Here is a 19,125-nt window from a genome sequence, read left to right as displayed (position 1 = left end):
AAATGGGGGAAGGGTATAATTAACCCTTACAGGCAGCTGTTGAGGTGTCAAGCTGTTATAAGGGTCGGAGGGTACGGGTAACCAGAAGACACCAGTTTAAGATAATTGATGAGGGGACAAGGCAGTGAGATGTGTTTACACTACAATTTTAATGATCTGGAATGCACTGCCTGAGAGAATGGCGCACTCATCCTGAACTTGCACCTTTCTCTCGTTTCTCTTTGATCTTGAGCTCATCTTTGTCTGAGGCCTGCCCCCCGATCCAAAACTGCCAACCACCAAACTTTTCCCTTCCTGGCTCTAACGGTAACTGATATTCTTACTGGTTCCGGCACCTCAGAAATTGTCCCCATCCCTCTCCCCCACACCTCTTTCAAACTACCACCCAATTTCCTGCCTCCCAAAATCCCGACGGCACAGTGGTGCATGGTTAGCACTCCAGCCTTGGGTGACTGTGTGGGGTTTTCACATTCTCTCCATGTCCGCGTGGTTTATCGCCGGGTGCTCCGATTTCCTCCCGTCGTCCAACGATGTGCAGGTTAGGTGGATTGGCCATGCTAAGTTGCCCCTTAGAGTCCATGGATGAGCAGGTTAGGTGGGGTTACAGGAATAAGGTGGGAGTCTGGTTAGGGTGCTCTGTCAGAGGGTCAGTGTAGATTTGATAGGCCAAATGGCCTCATTCTGCACTGTCGGATTTCTATGAACCCACGCCCATTTCATGTTGATAATCGTCCGGTCAGTCGACAGCTGCTGCCCAGAGGCCTCTTATTAAAGTCAGGTTTGACTTTCAATTTGAATGTGACAAAGATAAACCTTCCCTCCTCACCCTTCTCAACCTGTCTGCATCTCATGGCATGGTTCACCACACCATCATGTTGCGACACCTCTCCACTGCCAACCAATGGAATTGTCTTCACCGGCTTTTTCATTCTATCGCGGGTAGCCAAAGAATTGCCTGCAATGGTTTCAGTTCTGTCTCCCTCACCGTCACTTCTGATCGCTCCGAAGGATTGATTCGCAATCCTCGCCCATGCTGCCCCTCAGTGACTTGATCTGAAGACGCAGTGTCCGGAATTTCCCAGTCTGTTCCATCAATGCAAACGGAGATTTCACTGGCTTGCCGGCCGAAATTCTGCAAAGTCTGGCCAGTGAAGGCAGCATTGTGGCACAGTGGGTAGCACTGCTGCCTCATGGCGCTGAGGTCCCAGGTTCGATCCCGGCTCTGAGTCACTGTCCGTGTGGAGTTTGCACATTCTCCCCGTGTTTGCGTGGGTTTCGCCCCCACAACACAAAGATGTGCAGGGTAGGTGGATTGGCCACGCTAAATTGCACCTTAATTGGAAAAATGAATTGGGAACTCTAAATTTTTATTAGAGAAAAAAAAATCTGCCTTGCCCCTCTTTGCACGTCAACCTAAAGCTAGTCAAAACTCATTCTACTTCAGCAGAGCCTCCAGGCGGAGGGCAGGATTTCTGGTCGCATCTGCCCCATGACGGGAAATTCCTGCCCAAAACCAATGAACCTTTAAATGATCGATCAAATTTTCCTTCCCGCCCATGACAATTCCCACAGTGGCAGGACAGGGAACTTTACCCCTGGGTTCCAAACCAAGTCACTAAGGGGCAGAATCCCAGAGTCTGACCCCAGATCCAGACCCACCCAGCATAACTGCGTTAACTCTCTCTTCAATAAAACACATTTTTGAAGTGTGCAAACTTACCAATGGCATCGCACTTCCATCGACCTTGGCCTTGCCCGAAGCAGGTGCAGTTCATCTCGTGACCCTCGGCATGCCTTTTGTGGAAGTTTTGGAACACCTCATATGTTACCCCATCCACCACGCACTGATCTGTGGACAAAGGGGACAGGCTGGTTCCTGGGGAGTCACATTAAATCTACAACTCAGAAACAAGCCCATTGGCCCAAAAAGGTCTCCATCTAACTCGATCACTATATTCTTTGATTCCATTGTCCCTCATGTACCTATCCAGCTTCCACTTAAAAGCACTCGAATGATTCACCTCACCAGCTCCGTGATAACTGTCGTGTTGGGTGTTCTGATGTACAAACGATCCAACACGGCTGGAGATGGTGTAACTCAATTTTATTAACTACTCAACTGTAACAGCACACTTCTAACTTGGGTACGTGCATTACCAGCTAATCTGTGGACCCTGTCCTATCACTATCTGGGTGAGGCACTCAGTACATGGTGAATGTCTGAGCGGCAGGCTCTGAGCTCGGTGCTCTGAGCTGGCTGCTGCTGTAATGAGCGGGAACTGTAGTGTCCCCTGTTTTTATAGTGCGTGTGCTCTCACTGGTGATTGGCTGTGATGTTGTGTGTGTGTTGGTTGGTCCTACTGCATGTCCATCAGTGTGTGTTTGATTGCACCATGATATGCTGATCTAAATAGCATGAAAATAACGAGTTCCACATTCAAACCACTCTTTGGGGACAGAACGTTTACCTGAATTCTCCGTGGGATTTATCACCAACTGTTCTCAATTTGCAGGCTCGTGTTTTAAGCTTCCCACACATGGAAATATCTCTTCAATCTCTACCTCTTCATAATCTTAAAAGGGTTCCCTCAGGTCTCCCATTATCAGCCCTCTCCTTTCCAAAGGAGAACAGTTCTCCCTGCTCAATGTTTCCTGAGTTAGAACTTGCTGTTCTTGTTTACAGTCCTCCAAGTCTGGTCCAACCGGCCTTCAATACACATTTGACCTAATTTCTGCGCAGGTTTTACATAACTTCTCTGCTTTTGAATTCTGTTGATCTAGATAATAAAGTTTGATTTGCCTTTTATTTTTGCAGTCTTATTAACTTTATTAACTTTGAGTAATTTGGGGATTTGTTCCCCTTTCCTCCTCCACCTGATTTAGACTTTTATTATCCAAACATTATGTGGTCTACTCATTTCCTTCTGAAATGTAGCACCTCACGCTGATCGGACAAGGACACACCCATTCTGCATTGTGTATTAATTGTATTCTGTCGTACTTTCCTCAGTATTAATTCTATCTCTTGGATTAGCTGCATATTTTATTTTGGCGCAATCAATAACATAACCCTTCAAGAAATAACATAGTGCTTGCTGTGGCATGTCTGGATGGTCAATATTATTATCTGTGAACAGCCACATGGATTTTATGGCAATCGGGGCTGTCTCTGAAACAAGGCACATTATGTTTAAATATATATACATTATTAATTTCTTCTGGTTGTCCTGGCAAGTCATTCCAGTTCCGAGCAGCTGACAGGGAAAGAAAGGGAGGCAGAGAGAACAAGAGAGAATGAGAAACAGACTCAGAGCCCAAGAGATACAGAGAAGGAGTGACAAAAAGGGAGAGAAACAGAGTGCGAGAGAGACCAAGAAGTACAGAATTGGAGAGATAGGAGAGAATGAGGGACAGAAACAGACTCCGAGACCAAGCGGTACAGAGCTGGAGAGGTGAAGCAAGAAACAGAGAGAGAGCAAGTGAGAGAAACAGACTCAGAGACTAAGAGGTACAGAGCTGGAGAGACAGAGAGAAAGGCAGAGCGAAAGACACAAATCGATATACATGCACAAATGCACAGTCAGACACACAAGCTCCCAATAAGATTATTTTCAAACCCCCATTACTGACTGCAATAGTCCACAGACTGCGGACAGAATGTGACAAGAGTGAACGTCCTGTTGATCACCTCGCAGTTGAGCGTGGGCAATGCAAGTCCAAACAGACTCCGAGACCAAGCGGTACAGAGCTGGAGAGGTGAAGCAAGAAACAGAGAGAGAGCAAGTGAGAGAAACAGACTCAGAGACCAAGAGGTACAGAGCTGGAGAGACAGAGAGAAAGGCAGAGCGAAAGACACAAATCGATATACATGCACAAATGCACAGTCAGACACACAAGCTCCCAATAAGATTATTTTCAAACCCCCATTACTGACTGCAATAGTCCACAGACTGCGGACAGAATGTGACAAGAGTGAACGTCCTGTTGATCACCTCGCAGTTGAGCGTGGGCAATGCAAGTCCATTCGCCGCGGCCATTCCCATTACACGTGCACCTCATCATGTGACCAAGCTCATGTTTCTTGTCCCATTGGTCACCAATGTGATACATAACCCCTTCCGAGTTGGTGCAAACCTCTTCAGTTTCTAGGGATAGGTGGCAGGGATAAAGGGGCAAAGTGAGTGTCAGGCCAAGACTAAACATAGGTACTGACAAATATCAAGTGTAAAGATTTTGTTCAACATGTGTCCCTTCACGCTATTATTAATACAGATTTTGAGAAGTGTACTGATACGGTTTAATACATTACAGCATTTCTTCCAAACAATGTACTTCAAATAATCAAAAACAGCTCAGAGCATTGCAGCTCAATATAAGGTTCAAAGAGTTTTTTTGTCTGTAATATTCTTTTAGCATATTTGTTCATGTCGCAGATTGAGGGAGTGATCTGACTGAGGTGTTTAGCATGATTGTATGATTTGATAGAGTAGATGGAAACTTCCCTCTGGTGGGGCAAGTCCAAAATAAGGGGACATAATCTTTACACGGTAGTGGTACTCCACCCGAGACAAGTGCTTGATCAATCCCAGCTCCATGTGCCCCGGAGTCACAACACATGTGAACTAACCAATCATTCTAATAAAAGTTCCCAAACCTTTTAGCCCTTGTCTGCCCAATAATTACAGTCACCAGGTTTGTAAGTTGAAAAGCACGATTGCTGTTTATTTATACCAAGAATTATCATGAATTAAATAGAACTGGATAACAACAAACAAATAACTACTACCCCCTTTAACTGTCCCACCCTCTACCACCCACACAAGATAGACACACATGGGTGGAAAGGCATAAAAGTAATAAGGATGAAGGCCAACAGTTTTTGCTTCAAATGGTGGTTATTTAGCACACCTGCTGATTAAAGTCTCCAGTTTGTAGCCGATAATAGTCTTCCTTGTAGACCCATTTGGGACCTTGTCGTTTATAAAAAGAATGCTGGGGGCGGCACAATGGCGCAGTGGGTAGCACTGCTGCCTCACAGTGCCGAAGACCCAGTTTCAATCCTGGCTCCAGGTCACTGTCTGTGTGGAGTTTGCACATTCTCCATGTGTCTGCATGGGTGTCACCCCACTCAAAGATGTGCAGGGTAGATAGACTGGCCATGCTAAATTGCCCCTTAATTGGAAATAATTAAAAATATATATTAAGAGAATGCAGCACTCACAGACAGCAGGCTTTCTGGTGGGGCACTTTAGTTCTCATCAAACCTTGCTTCCAGCTTGTGGTTTGACTTCAGGCCTGGCTGCAGACTCAAGAGAATGGCACATAGACTTGTTAGAGAGAGTCAGTCCTCACAAAGGCCTTCTGAAGAGAATTAGTTGGATATTTTGGGAAAGACTTAGCTAGATTGCCAGAATAAAAAACTGAAACCAGACTGGAACCCTCATTATTCTGTAAACATTCCAGTGAGATCAGATCCAATCAACACCTGTTACTGAGCACAGCAGCCTTTTGGCCAATTCATTGTCCACCAGCCAAATCAATCAAACTGAGTCCCAGCCAATCTGTCATTGGTGGCGGTTAGCCCATGGGCGGGATTCTCCGAGCCCCGCGTCGGGGCGGAAAATCCGCGCAACCGCGCCACGCAATTCTCCGAGGAGCAGAGAATCGGCGCCATTTGCGCCGGTGCATTTGGCACGGTGCCGGTCGCGGGCCGCTGTCCGTGACCAGACCGCCAATTCTCCGGCCTTGATGGGCCGATCGGCCGCGCGGAAACGGCAGAGTCCCATCGGCGCCGTCCACACCTGCTCGCAGCCGGTGGGAACTCTACGTGCAGGGTCGGGGGGCAGCCTGTGGGGGGAAGAGGGGGGCTCCTTCATCAGAAGGGGCCTCCGATGGGGTCTGGCCCGGGATCGGGGCCCACCGATCGGCAGGCCGGCCTCTCCAGCCCCAGCCCTATTTTGTTACGCAACCGGCCCCTGAACCCCTGCCCCCCGCGCCATGTTGCGTCGGGGCCGACGCGTTCAGGAAGTCCCCCACGCATGGGCGGGTTTGCGTGGCGCCACTGCGCATGCGCGGGTTGGCATGTGCCACTGCACATGTGCGGGTTGGCACGGCGCTCAGTTGGCGCCGGGGAGGCATGAACCGCACCAGCACCCTGCTGGCCCCCTGTGGGGGCCAGAATCGGTAGTGCCCGCACCCATTTCGCGCCGTCGTGAAACGAGACAGCGGTCACGACGGCGTGGACACTCTGCCTCCATTTCGGAGAATCCCGCCCCATAGCTCTGGGTTGAACCAGCACAGACTAACACAGTGGTCTCTTCTGATGCTGAAATCCTCTGTTTGAATTAAAGGCACAGGCCGCTGCTTTCTTCTGCTTGTATTAGAGATCCTTAAAGATACATGTCCATAAATCATCCATGGATCAAACGTCAAAATCAAAAGGGGGGGTAAGGGAATAGACAGGGAATAAACAGGAAGGATCCTTACATGCTTCCCCCCTAAAGGAATGAAACTTCAGACAGACGTTTCATTATGAGCTATGCAGGACATAAATCACAAACTCATATCCATTCCTATTATACAAGTTTCCTTCCCAGTCTCTACATTGGTAACTAATCAGCCCTTAAATGTGTGACAAAATACCCACAATCATATTATCCTTTGCGTGATATGTATATTTTAAAATTGAACTGCTGTAAAGTAAACGCCAACGAAATAACCTTGTGTTCAGGGTTTTAAACCTCTATATAAATGCAAGTGGATTAAGGTATGTCTAAACCAAGCTTTGTCTATTGTCATATCGGACATAAAATTCAAAGTGCTGTAGGGCTTAGTAAGGCTTCCTTCGAATGTTGGAATACTTTCTCTGGCACGGATTAATTTTTTCCCAGGAAAGTACCCCACTGTCCTCTCTATTCCTGCATCGTTGCCTTGTAATAGCACTGCCCCTACACCCAGGTCACTGGCATCTGTTGCCACCTTAATAGGTTTGGGAAAGTCAGCACAGTTGGCACCGGTTCTCCCACCAACATGGCCCTCAATCTCCCAAGCTCTACTTGGCATTCTGGGGCCCATAGAGCTTTTGCTCGCTTTTGCAACATGTCCGGAGCAAATTTCGAGGATCTCCTGCAGCTAAACTGCAAGTAGAATTGTCAACGTCGACAGAATCATTGGGTTCATTTTCAACCAATAAACATTCCTCAACCCCTCCAGCTGGACAGTCTCTCTTGTCCATCACGTGGCTACCTCCAGCAACAAGTGCTGCCGAGGGTTCAATCCTCTCAGATTTGGTTGGCTTTATATGCACAATTCTTTGTTTTACAGCTTTTACCTCCTCATCGGAGTTTTCATAATCACAGTCCACGGGACGAAAATCTCCGGGGGGACGGCGTGAATCCAGCCCCCGCCGGCCGCCGAATTCTCCGGCACCGAAAATTCAGCGGGGGCAGGAATTGCGCCACGCCGGCCGGCGCCCCCCCCCCCCTGCGATTCTCCGGCCCGCGATGGGCCGAAGTCCCGCTGCTGTCATGCCAGTCCCGCGCGCGTGAATCAAACCATCTCCCTTACCGGCCCGACTGCCGGCGCGGGCGTGCTCCGGGATCCTGGGGGGGGCGCGGGGTGATCTGGCCCCGGGGGGTGCTCCCTCGGTGGCCTGGCCCGCGATCGGGGCCCGCCGATCTGCGGGCGGGCCTGTGCCATGGGGGCACTCTTTTCCTTCCGCCTCGGCCATAGCCTCCGCGATGGCCGATGCGGAAGTGACCCCCTCCTGCGCATGCGCGGGGATGACGTCAGCAGCCGCTGATGCTACCGCGCATGCGCGTACTTCCACCGGCTGGTGGAGACCCTTCGGCCCCAGCTGTCGTGGCGCCAAAGGCCTTTCCCACCGGCCGGCGGCGCGCCAACCACTCCGGCGTGGGCCTAGCCCCTCAAGGTGAGGGCTTGGCTCCGCACCTTTGGGGCGGCCCAATGCCGGAGTGGTTCCCACCACTCCATCCCGCCGGGACCCCCGCCCCGCCGGGTAGGGGAGAATCCTGGCCCTCATCTCCATTTGGTAAAACAAACTGAGACAATTTGTACTTTCCAGATTTCAATTGTTCTTTACTTTCGGAATCAGGATGGTTCGTTATCGACTTCATGAACCTTCTAGTTGTTGTTCACAGATACGGTTGTGGACCCACTACAGGGTTGTCCTTCCATCTTCCTCTTAATTTTTAAAAGGAATTGATTAGAGATAATTTCAATTCCTTTCCTATTTGCTTCCTTTACATCGAAGAGGCACTCTGGACCTTTGAACGGATGTGGGTTAACAAGGCATTCGCCTGGTATCACTTCACAGTCCTTATTGTCCTCGTCCAGACTAACTGATGCCATGCTTCCATGTATAAATTCCTTCAAAGCAGGGGAAATGTTTGCACCTGAAGTGAATGGCAATTGGTTTATTGCAAGAAGCTGAAAGAAATTACTTTTAGAAGAGAGCAAAATCTCTTTCTTCTTCCGATTTGTTGGCTTCTTTACGAGTTTTGAAAGAATTACATGCCATTTAGAACAATCACAGAATTCCTACAGTGCAGAAGGAGGCTATTCGGCCCATCAAGTCTTTATGGACATCTGAAAAAGCATCCTACCTAGGCCTATTCTCCCGCCCTATCCCCACCTAATCTACACATCCTTGAACACTGAGGGGCAATTTAGCATGGCCAATCCACCTAACCTGCACATCTTTGGACTGTGGTAGGAAACCGGAGCACCCGGAGGAAATCCACACAGACATGGGGAGAAAGTGCAAACTCCAACAGACAGTCACCCAAGGCTGGAATTGAATCCAGATCCCTGGAGTGTGCTAACCACTCCCACCCTCCTTCAAGATTAGTTAGTGACAGGTCTATTCAGTCACAGCTGTTTATCATTACCTCATATTCAGAACCGCGATCCAATTCAAAACTCGCGCCTGACTCTTCAATACTGTCATTACTATTAAATTCGGATTCTTGGTTCTTAAGGTCATCTTCGGTCTGAAGAGTTCTCAGAATCTGGGGCGGGATTCTCCGACCCCCCGCAGGGTCGGAGAATCGCCGGGGGACGGTGTGAATCCCACCCCCGCCGGCTGCCGTATTCTCCGGCGCCAAGGATTTGGCGGGGGCGGGAATCGCGCCGCACCGGTCGGCGGTCGCTGGCAGCGGCCCCACCGACGATTCTCCGGCCCACGATGGGCAAAGTGGTCGGCCGTTTTCAGCCGGTCCCGCCGGCATAAATTAGAGTAAGTACATACCGGCGGGACCTGGCTTCGCGGCCTTCGGGGTCCTCGGGGGGGGGTGCGGGGGGATCTGGGCCCGGGAGGTGCCCCCGCGGTGGCCTGGCCCGCGATTGGGGCCCACCGATCCGCGGGCGGGCCTGTGCCGTGGGGGCACTCTATTCCTCCGCGTCGGCTGCTGTGGTCCGCCGCGATGGCCGACACGGCGATGATCCCCCTCTGCGCATGCGCTGGGACGACGCCAGCACACGCTGGCGCTCCCGCGCATGTGACACCGCGTGCCGGCCGGCGGAGGCCCTTTGGCGCCGGTTGGCGTGGTGCCAAGCCCCTTCTGCGCCGGCCGGCGGGGCGCAAACCACTCCGGCGGCAGCTTAGCCCCTGAGGGTGCGGAGGATTCCGCACCCTTCGGGGCGGCTCGGCGCCGGAGTGGTTCACGCCATTCCTTCGCACCGGAGTTGCCCGCCCTGCCGGTTCGCAGAGAATCCCGCCCAAGGTTTCTACTAAATTTTCTTTGGCAAGTCTTTCTGGGGGATTATTCCCGTAGAGATAATTTCATCAGATTTAACACCATTGTCATTTGATATGTGATCAACGTCTTTCAATATTTTGTTCTTTGAGCCACTTACTGCCCAAAGGATTTTCTGATTCCAACATGCCCAACAGTTGGTATCTCATGTGCTAACTATTGTACTTCCCTCGGTCACTCATGGATGAAGCTACAACCTTCACTCCTGACAAATCATTACCCCGAAGTAGGTCTACTCCTTCCACTGGGAATTCCTTAAGCACTCCAACAATGACTGGATCTGGTATCAAATTGCACTCCAATTGTACTTTATACAATGGAACTGGGATATAGTCTCCACCTATCCCCTTCACTAATACCTCAGTTTTAATTGAGCTCTCTGGAGGGAAAACCAAATCCTTCTCCAGTACGAGAGTTTGAGTAGCATCTGTGTCCCTTAGGGTGGCTATGGGTTTGGCTACATCAGCTTGGGCTTATACTCGCTGGAGTTTAGGAGGATGAGAGGGGGTCTGATCGAGGTGTATAAAATACTAAATGAGATTGATAAAGTAAACATAGACCAAGTGTTCCCCCTTGGGGCAATCTAGGACCAGAGGTCAAGGATATCAGTTGAGAGGTGGATAATTTAGAACTGAGATGAGGAGGAACTACTGCTCACAGATGGTGGTGAATTTGTGGAACTCTGCCCCATAGTGTGATGGAGTCATCATCATTAAATGATTTCAAGAAGGAGATAGATATATTTATGATTTAAAAAACAGATTCAAGGGATATGGGGGACAGGTGGGGAGGTGGATCTGAGACCAGGAAGAGATCAGCCTTGATCTGATTGACTGGCAGAGCAGGCTCGAAGGGCTGAATTGCCCACTTTTGCTCCTAATTCCTATGTCTCCTAAGTCCAGTTAAAGTTACAGTCTGCCCTGAAGTATTCGCCACATTTGTTCCCTTTTCAAAATCCTCTTAAGGAACTCCCACGAGCTTTCCTTGCAACTTCCAACATGAATTAACGTGTGCAACCTTGTTACAATGGTAATGTATTGGCTTCCAAGTCTCACCTCCACCCTCAGTACCTTCTCTCCTGGTCTGAGGAGGAGATTTTCAGAGTGTTCCCAGCTATCCATTATTTACCTTGGCTACCTGCCTCCCTTTCACTCTTCCACTTCTAATCCCTTTCAAAAGTATGGAGGTGATGGAACAAAGGTTAAAATGTATGGATTAGCTCACAATCATCATTCACAATTGCTGCCACCCAGCAGTCTTCACTCTCTGGTCTTCAATATGTGTTCTTAATAAAGAAGTTAGGTAGTTCTTAAATTCCTCTAAGAGGATGACCGCTTTGAGTGCCTTCGGAAGTTTCAACACCCAATGCTCGTTGTAATGGTCCCTCCTGCTTGTTACCTGTTTATTCCCTTATTTCCCCTTTCTTTTATTTTTGCTATTACCATTTTGATCCATGGATGAGCAATGGACCTGTGACTTTAATGCAGCCTGTATCTTTAACTCAAGCAGAAGCAATAGCCTGTATCTTTAAATCATACAGGTAGAATCCGGAAGTGGGCGGCACGGTGGAGCAGTGGTTAGCACTGCTGCCTATGGCGCTGAGGACCCGGGTTCGATCCCGGCCCTGGGTCACTGTCTGTGTGGAGTTTGCACATTCTCCCTGTGTTTGCATGGGTTTCACCCTCGCAACCCAAAATGTGCAGGTTATTATTTTATTATTATTATTGGTATTATTAATATTATTATTATTATTATTGTTAGGTGAATTGGCCATGCTAAATTGTCCCTTAATTGGAAAAAAATAATTGGGTATTCTGAGTTTATTTTTGAAAAAAAGGAAGAATCCGGAAGGCATCAGCGATGACTCGATTTGACTGATTTGGCCGGTGGCCAATGAATTGGCTCAAATGTTTGTGCCCTGCCCGGTGGCCAGCGTTGATTGGTTCTGGTCCCGCTGACATGTTTCTCAGTGTCACAAGGCTAGAGTTTGTTTCACTTTCAATCCTATAGGCTGGATGGAGGAATCTAACCAACTCACTCCAGAAATATACAGTTAATTCTCACCAAAGGGCCACTGTGAAAATCTGATAACTCTCTGCAAAAAAAGAGCTGATGTGCAAGCAGAGACCAGAATCTGATAACACACTCAAAGAATAATGATGTGAAGCCAGAGGTCTCTCCTGGAAAAGCTGTAGTTAAGATATACTGCTAAGCTGCAAAGAAGATAATTACATGCAGTATTCCAAAGACTTTTATCCACAATCATATTGTGAAGGAAGTGCACTAAAGGACTCATCATCTGAAGCATGGCCCCTTAACTTTACACCTTAATCTTTATTATTTTTCCACCTTCCCCCCTTCTGTGTTTGGGTGTTTTGTGTATGGATAGAGGGTGGGACAGTTAAAGGGGAGTCAGGGATTAGCTTGCCAGTAAGCAGCTCTGTTTACTGTAAATTTCATATCTGTTCTGATTCTAAATTGACAGTAATTGTGTTTCGACTTACAAACCTGGTGACTGTAATTATTGGGCAGCCAGAGGCCACAGACGTCAGGAATTTTTATGAGAATTATTGGTTAATTCACTTGTGCGTTGTGACATCAGGTCACGTGGGGCTGGAATTGACCGTGCATTTACCCAGGGTGGCATAACACTGATAGCAGAGACTGTGCAGGTTCAGAGTTGGTGAGAAGGACTGCGAAGGTCTGAGCCATACCTGCCATTGGACAGAAGCCAAACATCCCTTCAGCATCATAGTTAGCAGTTGTTCCACACCACTTCATGTTGTCCCGTCTTCCATCGGATGTGCACTCGGTATAATTTACCATGTTGTACAGGAATGGGAAGTGACACAATGCACCATTGGAGTTCCCCCCTCGGCTCTGGATGTGAGTGACTAAATGTAACATGAAAGGTGAGCAACAAAGTAAGGACGGAAAAGAAAATGTCAGTTGTTAACATTTACCAGGGACAAATTCAAAGGCTTTGAACGGATTCCCATCTTCTCCCCACCCCACTGATCTATCCCTTAGCCCTTTACTGAATGAAACAAGTGTACCAGTCAACAGGCCAGTTACATCTGATAGCATCCCTTTAAAATAGTCAGTATTACAAAGTGTGCCTCGTGCAAGTTGTTCTTCGCTGACAGACATCTGGAGTGTTGTTAAATCATTGCGGTATGCTCTGTAAAAAAGGGTTTGGGATTAATTTAACAAATGCAGGCCTTGGGCCGTGAACAATACCTACAAAATAGGGTTTCTTGGGAGCGGTGTATATGCCATTCCCGTGTTAAGAAATCATTCCTGTTATATCCCCTCGCTGATCTCCCCGAAAATTTGTCCTGGAATCCACCTCTTACCATCGTTGTCATGGATTGGCGGCCATGAGGCCATCCTTCATGTGTGGGATGGTGAGCATTAACAATTCAACCACAGGAGGAAGGGGTGTTACATCCAAACTCCCCTCCTGGGCCTTCCTGTCCCTGCCCCTCTGTCCTGGGCCTGCCTGGATTCTCCCCAGCTGAGCCTGCCTGGATATCCCTCTCATCTTCCCCTCCCCTCCCCTGATCCCTGCCAGGATTCTTGCCCCTGTGGGCCTGCTGGGACATTTTTCCCTCTCAGGTCTACTCAGACCCCCCCCCATCCCACCTTCGATCTGCCAGTTCTGTCCTCCTCACACTGGGCTTGCCTGGACTGTCCGGGACAGTAACCTAAATTCTAGGACATTCCTATAAAATTTGGGATGGTTGGGCATCCTGGCCTTATACTGCCCTCAGCCGACAGGGATAATCTTTCCTGGCAGTGGGCTATTAGAGATGGCATTGATCCAGGGAAGGTGACCCTGGGAAATAGCTGTGGCTCCTGATCAGTGACTTCGGTGGACGATGATCGGGGTGGAAAACGCACTTAGTGCCAATAAACTTTGCAATGAGGCAGCAATTGTGTTGTGGGAAAATAGGTTCCGGGAATAGCGCCTGAACTTACAAGCATGCTCGTTGCAGAAAGAGTAAGAGCGATCCGTGTCGAAGTGTTTGGTCGTACTGCACCAAAATGTGCCATCGTTTCGTCCATCGCTCGTGCAGGATTCATAGGTCTTGCCCGTAAACGTGAATGGAAACACACAAGGTTGTCCATTGGAATTCCCTCCAAATGTCTGCGTTGCTGATTAACACAGAAAGAATACATTTACAACAGTGATGGGCAAACTCGGCTAGTGAGTGGGCCCCATGAGTAGCACTCCTTCAATCTCAGTGGGCTCATGATTGAAATCAGGCCTGTTCACTATCCATGACCCCATGAATAATGGTAAATACATTTAATGCACGCCAAATGCTTAATCATTTACATATTAAATGAACTGTCATCAACTTCACAAATGGCAGGGCTCTCACAGTCAATGTCGTGTGGATTCAGCACGCACTTCACTTCACTTGCCCTTGCTGTACGTGCGTATCAATTCGGCCATATCAGTACGAAGAGACTACGTGGACAGAAATCAACGGAATGTGGCAAATGCTGCGCGTGGGCAATGGTCATCAAAATGTCTCGTGGGCCGCACTCAGAACCCATATAGGCTACGTGTGGCCCCTGGGTCGCAGGTTTCTAGCACTGCCTTCGCAGTCTCAGGATATCCTTTGCAAAGTTTTATACTGCAGTGTAGTCATGTTGACTGAGGGGTAAGTATTAGCTAGAACACCAGAGAGAACTCTTCAAAATATCTTTTATATCCACCAGTGCAGCACCCCCAGCTGGAAGATAGCACCTCCGACGTTCCGGCATTCCCTCAGCACTCAGGTCCCCTGAGTGGGAACTTGAACCACAATCCCCTGGCTCTGAAGCAAGAGTGCAGCCCCACTGAGTTACAGCTCCCCATGCTACAAATTAAGTACTGGGTGGTATATTCTGGCCATTCCCGCCTACTTTTCCATTGGGACAAGCTGTGATGGCGGCGGTTCAGCCTCACCGGGGCACAAAGTTTTTGGGGTCACCCCGCATAGGCCTCTGGCCAATCACCTTTTCCTTCCTACCGACGTGGGCCCTCCCTGGCCATAGAGTGACCAAGACTGCTGCCCATCAGGAATGCTGGATCCTTGCAGTGGGGGATATACCCTGTGAACCCCTCAGACCGTAATCTTGCCAACCATGCCACCTAGCAAATTAACAGGCCTGCTGTATATTCATCTGTAATTGTAACATAGCAAGTATTCCGCAACGATCAACAACCCCCGCAGGAGAGTTGAGTCATTTTCTTCTTTTACTTAAGTTGTGATATCCCTAATACTCACGCAATTCACGGCAGCTCACGCCATTACGCAGGCAGGTACATAACATACGCGTGAGCCCTTGCTTCTTGTACCACTGCATTCCATTACTGTAGAGGGAGCCACCATCACTGACACACTGTTGTGTTTTGTCAGCTACAAGCTGGACTTTAGGCTTTAAGTTAAGGTCAACATCTGAAAAGAAGGAAGGTGTTTATTTTTTGAGAATAGTTATCCAACATTTTATTGCTTTTAAAAACAAACATTTGACAGGTAATGCTTCCGAGCTGGAGACACAAAGCAAAGCCGAGACATCAAATGCTGTCTTGCACGTTTTCAGCCACCGGCACCAAGAATTTCCTTGTGACAGATATCGGGTCCTTCAGCAGCTCGGGGTATATGGGAGTTTGGCCAAGGGAGAATAAGGTGCCCATCAAATAGTCCACCTGTTTATCCATCTGTTTGAACTGATGGGCAAGCCACAGCCTGATATTCTGACCTGAGGTGCTCAGGGGAAGATTTCCCTTCCCTTCCCTTCAGTTTGAGAGTGGGATTTTTAAAAAGTTACAATGGTGGTATCTTCTAGCCAAAATGACCAGGGTCCTCAAAGAGAAGATTTTAAAATATAATTACAATGACGCGGACTGCAGCTCCACTGCTCCTCGACTTCCCACTGGCATGGCCACCAAGACTCTTTTCTTTAAAATATTTTATTAAGGCATATATAATTTTCACAATTTTCAAGAGGACAAAACAATAAACCAACAACCAAACCCAGCCAACATGGCTTACATACACAATTCCCCAATCCCCCTTTCCCACTAACTATTTTCCATCTCAACCAGCCTCCCATGCGTCTCTCTTTCCCTTTACCTCCACCCCTTCCTGCTAAAAGAAGTTGATAAACGGCTGCCACCTCCGGGCGAACCCTAGCATTGATCCCCTCAGGGCAAACTTGTTCTTTTCAAGCACGGAAGCTCGATGGTTAGCACTGTTGTTTCACAGCTCCCGGGTCCCAGGTTCTATTGCCACTGTCTGTGTGGAGTCTGGACGTTCTCCCCGTGTCTGCGTGGGTTTCCTCCAGGTGTTCCGGTTTCCTCCCCAAGTCCCGAAAGACCTGCAGTTAGGTGAACTGGACATTCTGAATTCTCCCTCTGTGTAGCCGAACAGGCGCCTGAATGTGGCAACTAGGGGATTTTCACAGTAACTTCATTGCAGTGTTAATGTAAGCCTACTTGTGACAATAAAGATTATTATTATTAAGCCTGAGAAACCCGGCCATGTCACTAACCCATACCCCCAATTCCGGGGTTCCGAGTCCCTCCACGCCAATAAGATCCGTCTCCAGGCTACCAGGGAGGCAAAGACTAAACATCGGCTTCTCTCGCCCCTGGACTCCCTGGACATCTGACACACCAAAAATCAGCACCTCTGGACAGGGAAGCTCCTTACCTTCAATGCCTCTGACATGATGTCGGCAAACTCCTGCTAAAATCCCCTAAGCCTCGGACAAACATGATTTGCGGGCCCTCCCGCACACTGCCCACACCTATCCTCCACCTCTTCAAAGAATTACTCATACAGGCCAGTCATATGGGCCCTGTGGACCACCTTAAATTGTATCAGGCTAAGCCTGGCACACGGTGAGGACGCGTTAACTCTACTCAGAGCATCCTCCCAGAACCCCGCCTCTACCTCCCTGCCCAATTTTCTTCCCACTTTCGCTTTACCTACCCTATCGGTGCCCCCTCCCATTCCATGAGCTCTTTATAAATTTCCGAGACCTTCCCCATCCCCATTCCCGTTTTCGACATTGCCTTGACCTGTAACCACTGGGGCGGTAGGTGCGGAAACGTTGAGACCTGCCTCTGCGAGAAGTCCCTCACTTGCAGGTAGCAGAACCCATTCCCCCCGGGCAGCTCAAACCCCTCCTCCAAATCCTCCAAACACGGAAAGCTGGCGTTGATAAACAGGTTCCCAAACCGCTCGATCTCCGCTCGTTGCCACCTCCGAAACCCCCGTCCAGCCCACCCCTTGGTAAACCGGTGGTTGCCACAGATAGGTGTCCATTCCAAAGCCCCCTCCACTCCCATGTGCTTCCACCACTGTCCCCATACCTTCAAGGCCGCCAACACCACTGGACTTGTGGAGTACCGAGTTGGCGAGAATAGCAGAGGTGCCGTTACCAGCGCCCCTACATGAGGCCGCTTCCACCCACTCCCATACCAACCCCTCCCCCACTACCCACTTCCTAACCATTGGTATGTCGCCTCCCAATAGTAGTTTCTGAAATTCGGCAGGGCCAGGCCACCCCCTCTCCGTGACCCTGCTCCAGCAGCACCTTCTTTACCCGTGGGGTAGTACCTGCCCACACAAACCCAGAGATCGTCGCATTCAGCCTCTTAAAGAAAGCCTTGGGAATAAAAATAGGCAGGCACTGAAATACTCATCTTTACCATCTGCACCCTCCCCGCCAGGAACAATGGGAGCATATCCCACCTGCTGAAGCCCTCCTTCATCTGCTCCACTAACCGAGCCAAATTCAGCTTGTGTAGCTGTTCCCACTCCCGCGCCACCTGGATGCCCAAATACCGAAAGCTCCCTCCCACCACCTTGAACGGCATCCCACCCAATCTCCTCTCTTTCCCTTGAATCACAAAGACTTCGCTCTTGCCCATATTCAATTTGTACCCCGAAAACCGGCCGAATTCCCAAGGATCCCCATAATCCCTCCAATCCCCCCTAGCGGGTCAGAAATATATAAAAGCACGTATAGCAAGACCCGTGCTCCACCCCACCCCCGTACTATATCCTGCCAGTCCCTCGAAGCTCTCAGCGCCATCGCCAGTGGCTCCATGGCCAAGGCAAACAACAATGGGGAAAGTGGACATCCCTGCCTCGTCCCCCGGTGCAGCCTTAAATAACCCAAGCTCACTTGGTTCGTCCGCACACTCGCCACCGGTGTCTGGTACAGCAACCGGACCCAATCCACAAAATCCTGCCCGAACCCAAACCGCGCCAGGACCTCCCATAAATACTCCCACTTCACCCGATCAAAGGCCTTCTCCTCATCCATGGCGACCACCACCTCCCTTCCCTCGAAGTGTATCATAATCACATTTAGCAGCCTTCTAATGTTCGCCGCTAAATGCCTCCCCTTCACAAACCCCGTCTGGTTCTCCCCATCATCCCTGGCACACAATCCTTTATTCTCGAGGCCAAGAACTTGGCCAATAGCTTGGCATACACATTTAGAAGGGAGATTGGCAACACAGTGGTTAGCACTGCTGCCTCATGGCACTGAGGTCCCAGGTTCGATCCGGCCCTGGGTCACTGTCTGTGTGGAGTTTGCACATTCTCCCCGTGTCTGCGTGGATCTCGCCCCCACAACCCAAAGATGTGCAGGTTAGGTGGATTGGTCACGCTAAATTGCCCCTTAATTGGAAAAAATGAATTGGGTACTCTAAGTTTAAAAAAGAAGGGAGATTGACCTGTATGACCCACATTGTTCCGGGTTCTTATCCTGCTTCAGGATGAGAGAAATTGAGGCCTAGGACATCGTCGGAGGGAGTGCCCCTCACTCCTTAGCCTCATTAAACGCCCTTGCAAGCAGGAGCCCCAGCACTCCTCAAAACCTTTTATAGAACTCCACTGGGTACCCGTCCGGACCCCGGGCCTTGCTTGACTGCATCGCCTCCAGCAGGCCACCAAGAGTCTTGACCACAGTAACCCACAGGGAACCCCAGGCGACATCATAGCCAGATTTTGAAACCCGTTTCTTTGACAATTGGCCGTCTTGGTGACAATGAGTCCTGAGGCCTCAGGGCTACCCATTCAAGCACATGCACTCCTTCCTGCAACACTACTCAAGTCACTATGTCGATAGCTGTCCAGCTCCTTACTTGATTTGATTTTACATCAATATCACAGGTGTCATTCTCCCCACGTTTGCCTGGGTTTTGCCCCCACAACCTAAAAATGTGCATGGTAGGTGGATTGGCCATGCTAAATTGCCCATTAATTGGAAAAAATGAATTGGGTGTGCTAAATTATTTTTTTTAAATCACAGGTGTACATAGAAGGGATTGGAA

The 19,125-nt window shown here is 49.2% G+C and overlaps 1 protein-coding gene across 6 annotated transcripts in view; it reads right to left on the bottom strand.

Annotated features, from left to right (window-relative positions):
* Positions 1-19,125, bottom strand: part of LOC140395386 (fibronectin-like) — a 161,807-nt gene that overhangs the window by 126,577 nt on the left and 16,105 nt on the right. For all 6 annotated transcript variants that reach the window (XM_072483085.1, XM_072483095.1, XM_072483103.1 and 3 more), the window contains exons 7-11: positions 15,059-15,229; positions 13,758-13,934; positions 12,491-12,670; positions 3,993-4,145; positions 1,721-1,849 (exon numbers count right to left, since the gene is read on the bottom strand). In XM_072483085.1, coding sequence (XP_072339186.1) covers positions 1,721-1,849; positions 3,993-4,145; positions 12,491-12,670; positions 13,758-13,934; positions 15,059-15,229 — 810 coding nt within the window. The remainder of the gene's footprint in view (positions 1-1,720; positions 1,850-3,992; positions 4,146-12,490; positions 12,671-13,757; positions 13,935-15,058; positions 15,230-19,125) is intronic.

This window comes from Scyliorhinus torazame, chromosome 2, assembly GCF_047496885.1.
Source record: "Scyliorhinus torazame isolate Kashiwa2021f chromosome 2, sScyTor2.1, whole genome shotgun sequence".
Taxonomy (NCBI): Eukaryota; Metazoa; Chordata; class Chondrichthyes; order Carcharhiniformes; family Scyliorhinidae; genus Scyliorhinus; species Scyliorhinus torazame.
The sequence above is the reverse complement of the archived record's forward strand: the minus strand, read 5'-3'. Positions and strand labels throughout refer to the sequence as shown.